Source organism: Emydura macquarii, unplaced genomic scaffold, assembly GCF_026122565.2.
Source record: "Emydura macquarii macquarii isolate MOO-44397 ecotype Brisbane River unplaced genomic scaffold, CSIRO-AGI_Emac_v2 contig_1253, whole genome shotgun sequence".
Classification (NCBI taxonomy): Eukaryota; Metazoa; Chordata; order Testudines; family Chelidae; genus Emydura; species Emydura macquarii.
The window spans coordinates 56864928-56876071 of NW_027131390.1; the positions used below are offsets into that span (position 1 = coordinate 56864928).

Genomic DNA, 11144 nt, shown 5'->3' on the forward strand with positions numbered 1-11144 from the left:
AACCAAGATATTTTTCTCCCCATGTTTTTTCCCAAACCACACGGTTCGGAGGAGGAAAGGAGATGGCATTCGCTGGATGTGAGACGAGCCCTGGCCTTTTACATCGAGCATGCAAAGCCATTCCAGAAATCAATGCAGCTCTTCATTGCAGTGGCGGACCAGGTGAAAGGCTCACCTGTCTCCACCCAGTGCATCTCGTGGATTACGTCACGCATCAAGTTCTGCTATGGGCAGGTGAAGGTGCCGCTTCCGGGAACCATCACAGTGCACTCAATCAGAGCTCAAGCCTCATCTACAGCCTTCCTGGAGAGAGTGCCCCTGCAGGACATCTGCAAAGCCGCTACCTGGTCATCGATACGTACCTTCACGTCCCACTATGCCATCGTCCAGCAGGCGAGAGAGGATGCAGGATTCAGCAGAGCTGTGCTCAGGGCAGCTCACCGGTAACTCCTATCCACCTCCAAGGTATTGCTTGTTGGTCACCTATAGAGGAATGGACATGAGCAATCACTCGAAGAAGAAAACAAGGTTACTTACCAGTAACTGATGTTCTTCGAGATGTTGCTCATGTCTATTCCACAACCCATCCGCCGTCCCTGCTGCCAGAGGCTCCAGGGGGCACCAGAGCCAGCCCTCGGGGTCTGCTAAGGGGAAAAAAGTTCTGTGAACCGTGCACATTGCACTCACCTATAGTGGAATGGACAGAGCAACACATCTCGAAGAACATCAGTTACTGGTAAGTAACCTTGTTTTTTTCTGTCTCCAAATTTTCCTGGAGTCTGACCCTGTTATTGAGCACTGTTGTGAAGTTGTATGATGTCAATAATTTATGGCTTCTAAAAATTACTGTTCCCAGATGTGGCTTAATGAGATTGTCATAACTTTAATTAAAAAAAAAAAAGACACGCTCTTACCTGAACAGTTAGCTAATTGAGAGGAACCAAATAAAAAGCAGCTGAGGAACAATAATGTAATTAATGTGTATCAAGCTGTTTCTGCTTATGTCATAAGCTTAAATAATTGGATATGACTTTGCTGGTAGGCTCTCTGAGTAATCATCACATGAAACGTATGTGTTAGAAGAATGACTCTCAAATAAATTCATCGGTTTTCCCTTATAAGTATAAATATATTAGCAATTTATGGACTCTTCTAATAAATAAAAGGGTGCAATAATGTATTTTATTTTTGAGGTTCTTGTTTCCTGATCTTCCTGAAGAGGGCAGCACAATTCCACTCTTAGTGACTGAGGCAAAGAGAAGGAAGTCCTTCTGCAGTGGGAAAATGGACTCCAGATCAGAATCGCCTGAGCCGGGGTATGTAGGGGGAAAATCTTCTCCAATAAACAAGCCAAGACTCCATTGTAATACCAAATTTATAAAGCAACTCCTTCTTAGGAAATCATTTAAGTATGTGCTTAAGTGCTGTCCTGAACTGGGCCCTTAGATTTGTACCTATATATATTAAACCTTTTTCCCTTGGAAAGTGTGACTAGTAAAGGGGGGAAAGGAGGAGTAGCTTTCAGCTCTGAGGACAGATTGTGATAAGCAAACATCCATGTGAATTCACAGAAGGTATTTCGTTCTGGGTGGCCTAAAGTAGAGACCAAATGTAAATACCATACCTGAATGGTTCGGAGATGTGCATAGAATTTGAAATGTAATGTAGCACTCAAGTTTTTTAATTAGAACTGCAGGAACTGCATAGCAATTCTGGTTGCCCTGTCTCAAAAACTATATATTAGAATTGGAAAAAGTACACAGAAGGACAACAAAAATGATTAGGGGTATGGAACTGCTTCTCTATCAGGAGAGATTATAAAGATTGGCACTGCTTAGCTTGGAAGAGACAACTGAGGGAGATATGACACAGATCTGTAAAGTCATGAATAGTGTGGAGTAAGGAAGTGTTATTTAACCCTTCATATAACACACAAACCAGGGCCACCCTATGAAAATAATAGGTGGCGGGTTTAAAGCAAACATACAGAAGTATTTTTTCACACAACTCAGTCAACCTGTGGAACTGATTGCCAGGGGATGTTGTGAAAGCCAAAAGCATAACTGAGCTCAAAAAAAAGAATCGGATAAGTGAATGGAGAGAGAGATCTATCAATGGCTATTAGCCAAGCTCATCAGAGTCGTAACCCCGTGCTCCGGGTGTCCCTATTGACCTGTTCTGTTCATTCCCTCTGAAGCATTTGGCACCGGCCACTGCTGGAAGACAGAATACTGGAGTAGATAAACCATTGGTCTGACTCAGTATGGCTGTTCTTATGGTCTTACCATAGGAAAGCCTAGGCTCCGGTACTACAGCATTGTACCAGGACTGTGTTATTACACTTACTAGTAAGATCCTTTATTTAACTTTAATACAGGAGTTAATTCCTTAACCTGCACTCTCTCCTTACCCTTTTCCCCCACTGAACATACTCACCCTGAAATGTATGTATATGTTCTGATTGTTTGGCTCAATTCATTTTCTATAAATGTGTGTTTTGTTTTTTTTTTTTTTCCTTTTTCTGCTTTTTGTAGTTATGTAGTAACCAGTTCTGGGCTTCTGCTTCCTGTTTTGTTACCACGACTCTATCCACCATTGTTTATGTTATACGCCTTAGACAATGAACGTGAGGAAGATATTTACTGGGAATGTGTTCTGCGTCTAAACAAACAGTCAGATACAGCTCTTCTGAGCTTTCTCGGAGTTCAGATGTGAGTATGCTGCTAAAAGTAATGGCTTCAGTGCTAAATCAAAATGTGATATTTGGAAAACCATGGCCACGTGAAGGCACCGTATCAAAAAACTCCCTATACTCCTATGAATCTGTCATGTGCTTCTTCTATATTTCCTTTTCTTTACTATCAAAACATCTATATGTAACAGAATATTCACAGTAAGTAGTGTGTGAGGAAACTGATTACACACATGCTTATCTTAAACAAATGTGGTAATTGGTGATAGGAAAAGAAGTAGCCTAATAGCTTTTTAGTAATATATATTTTTGCTTAAACGGGGTGGTAATTGTTTAAGAACTGGAGGGTAGTGTTCCAAATTATAAATATTTTCATCTATTTCTGTCAAGTGTATGTAATCATGTGGGGGTGAAAAAATTTAGAAAAATCTTGAGGGTTTTTCTGTGCCTAAAGCAAAAGATGTGTTAGTCACTTTTTAAAACAATAACTTTCGTTCCATGAGTTGAATACATGTGATTTCTTACAGCAAATTTTGGCCAGTGACTGTGTCCATCCTTGGAGAGAGTAAAGAGGTATATTCACTTTTTAATGGAACAGAGGAGTATGTGAGCGCACAGACTTTTATTATTCTCTTATTTTTTCTTTATGCTTACATCTTTTGTATAATTTTAAAGCTACATTAGACATCCTTTCTGGTAAAGAGCTGTCATTTCAGAACTGCAGCTCTATCAAGGATTTCCTTCTTCCATATATTAGAAGATGCATAGTTCTGAGAACTTGTAATATTTTAAAAGAAGCCTGTATCCATTTTGTTTCTTTCACATTTGTGAAAGAGGATAAGGTTAGAAACATACCACTTTTGTTGTAGATCATCTTACTGAAAAATGGCATTATTAATAAGGATGATAAAGAAACAGATTATACAGCTAGGAACAATAGCCACTTTACAGTAATTGCTTTCTGTTTTCCACTAATGCTGGTTTAACAATCAGAAGTCTCTTACTAGTTAACCTGAATATTTTATTTACGTATATGGCTAGATTTATGCTGTGAAGGGGGAAAAAAAATGGAAATTTTAATCATAAACTTCAAATTCAGTTTTCAATTTTCCATGGAGGTGCAGAGCCTCTCAGTTTTAGGTCATTACTTGAGCCAGCACTGGTCAGTAATGATCAACTTTTTTTTTACCATCAGATGGCTGCTGTTATGTGCTATTTTGGTGATCTCCTTTCAATTCCTTTTAGACAAGTATCACCATCACAGAAATTTCCAATATAATTCAGTATAATCAGCCTCCTAGTTGGCATTATGAGGAATGAGATGAAGGACTGAATAAAAAAGGAGACTGAATTTCTCTGCCTCTAGACTTGGGCCCTCCATGTCAGAGTTGAGATATGTTGGTGGGGTAGTATGAGGAAACCTATATAAACAATGCCTAGACAGGTAATGGTTTTGTTGACAGAGGACATCAGTTTCTTAAATCAATCTAGCATATTTTGAGCCTCAAAAATCACTTTTTAAAAATATACTTTTATTTTACTGCATTTTTTTCACTCATATTTAAACACAGTTGCATAGACTAACTTTGCAATAGCCATGTTCTTTCTTGTGAGCTGTCAAGTATTTACCAGAAAAATTCTAATCATTAATGAAAAATCTTCTCCTGATTACACAGGTGATACCAAACACAAAAGATGCCTGCTTTGCCTCAGCAGTTGAATGTTTACAACAAATCAGGTACTTCTTTGACTTTTTCCCTCTGATTTGCTTTTCCTGCTCAGAATACTGTCTGCCAATCTAAATTCAGTTATTAGATTGTGATCCTTAGTATGCCTCAAGATGTTATTGCCATTCACATTGTAACAAGGAACCTTAAAAGACTTTTCTACCTTTCTGCCAAAAATGTTAGTAACTCTTCACAGTGGGGAGGTGTATTAACCCTTTTGTGTGGGAGCAGTTGGTATCTTCTAGGCAGATCTTGCAAGCTACCTTGACAGAATCACAAGGGAGAAGATATTTAATTAAGTGTGTGTGTGCATTTTTTAAGTAGTCAGGACAAAATGGCCTTTTTATGGAGGTCTTTTCCAGCTATTAGCTGTGAAAACAGTCTAAATTGCTGAAGTGGTCTTCTCATTGTAAAAATTTGGAGTGGCAGTAATGAAGAAAAGCTTTTATCTTTTCAAAAAAGCAGAGTTTTAAATAGTTTTAAATAACTTTATTTTTTGTTCAGTTATGTCTTTTGATCTGGTTCACTTGCCACTCAGTATGCTGTGCAGTTGGCATATTCCTAGAAATTAGCAGCTGTTGGTGGCTGTAATGCAAATGTGATCAGTGACCAGTGGCTATTTTTGAAGGGTTTTATCTTTCTATAAAATAAAGTAAAACACAAATTAACAAACTCTTTTTTTATTAAGATATGTGAATTTACAAACTCTTCTTTGTAATCCTGATGGTTTCCTTTCCCAATAGTACAACTTTTACCCCATCCGACAAGCTGAAGGTGATCCAGCAGACTTTTGAGGAGATCTCTCAAAGTGTGCTTGAGACTCTTCAGGAAGACTTCCTATGGTCCATGGATGACTTATTTCCTGTCTTTCTCTATGTGGTGCTACGAGCCAGGTGAGCAGTTTTAAAGCCACAGATCAATTAAAATTGTTTCCTGAATGGGGATGGTTTATTGAAGTTGGAACAGAACTGTATTCAGTACAACTGGAGGATCTTAGGGGCAGTCTCAGTGTAGGTAGAATTGTTAGCAACCCTAACTAGTTCAGCTAAAACTGTTCAGCCATTTCTGAGAGAGAGGCTGGGGAAAAAATGTTTTGCCCATGTTAAAAAGATCCTTATAGCAAAAGATAAGAGAGTATAATATCTTGTCTTTTTCCTCATGTGACAGGATAAGGAATTTGGGGTCTGAGGTGCACTTGATTGAGGATCTGATGGATCCATATCTCCAGCATGGGGAACAAGGCATCATGTTCACTACTCTGAAGGTGAGTGTGAAATGTACACGTCAACTGTCTAAAATTCTTACTGTCCTTTCTCTTTGTGTTGCTCAGACTCTAATTTAATGTGCTGATTTTGATTCCTCTGTTGCCAGAAAAATCTGACTCCTGGGAACATGCTGTTCCTGTGATTACCAAACACTCTATTACATGTTAACATCTGACATTCTGTTCTGGTGTGCAAGAGTCCCAAGGGCAGACATTGGAAGTGGGATTGCTTTTATGTCATGGTGCAGCAAAGAAGGGAGGTGAATACTGTTGATAAAATTCTAGGTGAAATATCAAAAAATCCTATTTTTGTTAAATTGGTAAAAACACAATCTGTCAGGTTTTGCCACCAGTACAAGTATTTTCCCAAAGTTTAGTTACTACTGACCTAAACCATATTTGAAACAGTCATTTAGAAGAAAGTGGCTGCCTAAGATAGGCCTCTTTTCTAGCTGCTCCTAGGACTTTTCATTGTAATGTCTGAGTACTTCAAAAATATCTAATGAAAGATTGTCTACACAGCAGAAAAAAACCCCATGTGTGACGGGTTTCCCTAGGGTGCAACCTGGAACTGGGATACCGCTGTGCCCCCCATCTCTCCAACCTGGGCTGTCTCTGACAATGCTTTGCTAGTGACAAACAGCAAACCCTTCCAAATGCTGTTACCAACTAATACGACAGCATGTGGAGCCCCACACGTGGCTAGATTACATGAATGCTTCTCCCAGAGCCACTCATGAATCACACAGAGAAAGGCACCAGCCCGTTCCCCCAAAGTCCCCAGCCTTGCAACCCAGAACTGTACCATCTTGCACTGGTCAGAAGCCTGGCCAGTGTAAGTTAATTAACCAGTCCTCACCTCCCTCAATGTGGAGGGGACATGCATTAGCCTTTAACTGAGCTGAGATTTCCTAAGCACTTCAACCAAAACACACTGTTTTAGGTAAAATATAAAACAAATTTATTAACTACAGAAAGATAGCGTTTAAGTGATTATAAGTAGCAGGCATAGAGATCAGAGTTGGTTACTTAAAAAACAAAAACAAATTTGCAGCATAAGGTCTACAAACTAAATAGGATTTGAATCAAGCAAAGTCTCACACGGACAGATGGTACAAGCAGGTTACAGATCCTCAATACACAAGCTGAAATTGCCTTCCAGCGGGGGACCACCTTTCCCCAGTTCAAAGTCTTTGTCGTCCAGACGTTCCTTCCAGGTGTTGAATTGGGGGGAGGCCAAGTGATGAAGTCACTTACCCTCTTTTATAGTTTCTTCCAGCAAGCTGGAAGATCTTTTCTATGATGTGGGGGTCTGCCCCCGTTGATCAAGCAGCCTCCATTGTATACATGCTCTCTCTGTGGAGTCTGCATTTTATACAGTTCTTGGGATGATGGATTCTCTTTAATGGGCTGTCAGCATGTCTGGCTACTGCATTGTTGCATCTGAAAGGCTGGTTGTGGGGGTTCCCTACCTCCCAACATATTGCAGTAGCGCGCACACAGCAAAACTTCATAACTTCACATACCATGATAGCACATACAATCCAACAGGATATTAATGTTCAGCAGATCAAGACTTTTAAAATGATATCTCACAAGGCATACTTTGTACAAAACATATCCGAATTATATGACTGTGGGGAATATGGGAGTGCAGGGTGTTGCTTTGAGGTACAGAGAGCCACACTGTGGCAACAAGTCTCAGAGCCCGAGTCAACTGAGTCAGGATTATGCTGCAGGGCTAAAACTACTGGTGTAGATTTTTGGGCTAGGGCTGCAACCTGGACTTGCATGACCGTCACCAGGTTTTTGCTCCGGCCCAACCCAAAAGTCTACACTACTATTTTTAGTCCTGCAGCACCAGCCTAAGTCAGTTGACCCAAGCTCTGAGACTCGCTGCCATGGGGTTTTTGCTGTGTAGATGTACCCTAAGTGACTTGCACATGGTCACACAGAACATCTGTGACAAAGCTTGGAACTGAACCTAGATATCCAAAATCCCAAACCATCCTCTAACTCCTTGAGGAGTTAAACACTATTTGGAACTTAAAAGTTCAGACCTTCCCCCACAAAATTTCATGACATCTCACAAGCTTGCCATATACTGAATGTCATCACTGTACAGCTGATCACAGAAAGTCTAACTTGCTGTGCTTCTTTGGGAAAAAATTCTACCTGTAGATGTAGCATATTTTGTAGATTAACTGGGGGCAAAAAATCATGGAAAGTAATATTTTTTCAGCTTTTGATATGGTTTCCCACAGTATTCTTATCAGCAAGTTGAAGTATGGGTTGGATGAATGGACTAAAGATGGATAGAAAGCTGTCTAGATCATTGGGCTTAACGGGTAGTGATCAACAGCTCAATGTCTAGTTGGCAGCCGGTAACAAACAGAATGCCCCAGGGGTCGGTGCTGGGGCAGGTTTGTTCAACATCTTCATTAATGATCTGGAGGATGGGGTGGATTGCACCCTCAGCAAGTTTGCAGATACCCTGGAGAGTAGGGATAGGATTCAGAGTGACCTGGGGCAAATTGGAGGATTGGGCAAAAAAAAAAATCTGAGGTTTAATAAGGAAAAGTGCAGAGTCCTGCACTTATGACAGCAGTTCATGGGATTCTTCTACAGGCTGGGGATCGACTGGCTAGGCAACAGTTCTGCAGAAAAGGACCTGGGGTTACCGTGGATGAGAAGCAGGATATGAGTCAACAGTATGCCCTTGTTGCCAAGAAGGCTAATGGCATATTGGGCTGCATTAGTAGGAGCATTACCAGCAGATTGCGGGAAGTGATTTATTTCCCTCTATTTGGCACTGGTGAGGCCATATCTGGAGTATTGTGTCCAGTTTGAGCCCTCCACTACAGAAGGGATGTGGACAAATTGGAGAGAGTCCAGCGGAGGGCAATAAAAATGATTAGGGGGCTGGAGCACATGACTTATGAGGAGAGGCTGAGGGAACTGAGCTTCTTTAGTCTGCAGAAGAGAAGAGTGAGGAGGGATTTGATAACAGCCTTCAACTACTTGAAGGGGGGGTCCAAAGAGGATGGAGCTAGGCTGTTCTCAGTGGTGGTAGATGACAGAATAAGGAGCGATGGTCTCAAGTTGCAGTGGGTGAGGTCTAGATTGGATATTAGGAAAGCTTTTTCACTAGGAGGGTGGTGAAGCACTGGAATGGGAGGTGGTGGAATCTCCATCCTTAAGAGGTTTTTAAGGTGCAGCCTGACAACCCTGGGTGGGATGATTTAGTTGGGGTTGGTCCTGCTCTGAGCAGGGGGTTGGATTAGATGATCTCCTAAGGTCCCTTCTGACCCTAATCTTCTGTGATTCAGTTAAACTGAATTTTGTTTCAATTCAGGCTTGTTACTACCAGATTCAACATGAAAAGCTCACCTAGATCGTCCATGCAACCTAAGTAGATGAGAGCATCTACTCAATGGAGCTTCAGCAACATCCATATTCTTCCCTGGAATGGCACTTACAGTAGAGAAAATATTATGAAGATGTGTATATTGCTTCTGAACCTTGTATAAGGATTGAAAAAGCCAGGTATGAGGCCAGCTGCAGAGAAGACAAGAAGTGAAAAGTAATACTTAAACTTGGCCTGTCAAAGAATTTCCAAGAAAAGAGACTATTTGCTAATCTAAAGGAGGGATTGTTTGTTCTTCCCAAATTAGCAATGTTTTAAAAAGGCATGACATCTGCTTGGAGTTCATATGCAAAGAGTAGTCTGTGCATATGGCTTCTTAGACAGTGGGTTTCTGGTTTTCCTCAACCTACCTGCATTGATCACAGATTCCTTTAAAGGGATTAAATTGCACCATAGAACCACTCTATGTCTTCCTAAATTAAGCTGTTATGTATGTTTGTGTCTGAAAAGGGGAAAAAGAAAAGTTGCCATGTTAGTATTTATAATGGGGAGCTTGCAGAATATCTGTTTGGAAGGGTTCTGATGAATTGTTTGTAAGCAGGATTACTGAAAGCAGCCCTCAGTTGCTGTTATGGAAATCATCAAATTCATATGATATCCTCTACTTCCTTAATGGTAAGAAAATATCCTTCTTTTTATTTAATTTACTTCATAAACAAAAGGCACTGGCTGGTTTGAATTTCATTGCAGAATTTGATACTTTATACATTTTTGCAGGGCTTTTAGTTTCATTGTTCCAAGACTTTCATTCTAAGGCCCAAGGATGAACAACATCCAGGCTGTTTTTGGAACTGTTTTCTTGTGAAGTCCATGCTGCAGGAGAATGAGACCACGTTTTAGACAAAGTGACACTCAATTTAGATTGAGGTTTTGACCCACTCCCTTATGCTGTACCCGCCCCATGGGGAAAAGTCACTTTTACATTCTCAAAGGTATTGTAAAACAAAAACTTAATCTCAGTGTTTGGGTTTTTGTGTGTGTGTGTTCTCTTGTGGTTTACATTTATCTTGGTTTATACAAATAATGGTAGTGAACACTTTGAATACAATGGATGCTGTTCTTTACCATGTCTGACAGAAAAGTAGGAGGGGTATGAAACGTTCTCATGACTTAACTTATTTTGAATAAGCATAGCAAATGCTAAATCGGTTTTGGAAATCAGAATCATGGCTTGTGTGTTGACCCTTTAATAAATAGAAACAAAACTGTTCATTGAAATACCGTTGGGAGCAGTGACTGTAATGTAGCACTTTTCATAATAAAGAGTATTTGTCTTTGAGACTGTTCTTGTGGATAGTTGGAGAAAAGAAAATTTAAAAGGTATATCAAGAGTATTTAAAATCTCATTGCTCAGAGAGAGCCTCTCTATAAAGAGGAACTATCTCTAGAGTCCCAGTAATATCTTTTTAAAAGGTGTCTCTTTAATCCAAATGAGTTAATACAAATAAGATACACGTGCAAAGAGAAGATATTTGTTGTTAATGAAAATAAATACTTTTGATTTAAGTAATCTCTTTCCTACTGAATTTCAAAAATCTGTTAAGGACAGGAGCTTTTGGAGAGTAAGACTGCAGTATACAGATTTTTTTTTTAAAGTACCTTAAGATCATTTCTTCTTTGAGTAGATGCAGCTATGTATTTCATGAAGGTATGCATGTGCCCTGCCCAGCAAAGCTGGGGAACTTTGCTAAGCAGTATCTGTAAGGGTGGCACTCACACCTTGTGGACCTAACCCCTCTTCTGGCAGCCAGAGTCACAGGTCTGTGTGGTGTTTTCACCTCATATATTCAGTCTCAGTTTTTTGAGAGTTTTTTCTCTAGATAATAGTTAATAGTACATCAGATTTAGATTCGTGTTAGTTAGGGAACTTGGCTGTCCTGTGTGATGCCCTCACTCTAGGGTTCAAGCATTGTCCATCGTCGGGAAGGTATCCCTGATGATGATCCCCACACAAGGTGCTGCTTGTGTTTGGGGAGGGACATGTTAAGGAGTGGTGGTCTGTCTGTAAATCATTCAAAAAGAGGACTCTGAGGG

At 40.2% G+C, this 11144-nt stretch overlaps 1 protein-coding gene across 3 annotated transcripts in view; it reads left to right on the forward strand.

Annotated features, from left to right (window-relative positions):
• ALS2 (alsin Rho guanine nucleotide exchange factor ALS2) overlaps positions 1-10389 on the forward strand; it is a 76087-nt gene extending 65698 nt beyond the window's left edge. For 2 of the 3 annotated variants that reach the window (XM_067548893.1, XM_067548895.1), the window contains 7 exons: positions 1194-1316; positions 2535-2711; positions 3220-3298; positions 4369-4430; positions 5163-5312; positions 5587-5683; positions 9039-10389. In XM_067548893.1, the coding sequence (XP_067404994.1) occupies positions 1194-1316; positions 2535-2711; positions 3220-3298; positions 4369-4430; positions 5163-5312; positions 5587-5683; positions 9039-9077 (727 nt within the window). In that variant the 3' untranslated portion in view covers positions 9078-10389. The remainder of the gene's footprint in view (positions 1-1193; positions 1317-2534; positions 2712-3219; positions 3299-4368; positions 4431-5162; positions 5313-5586; positions 5684-9038) is intronic. The other variant, XM_067548894.1, reaches the window with a different exon arrangement.
• Positions 10390-11144: the final 755 nt, after the last annotated feature.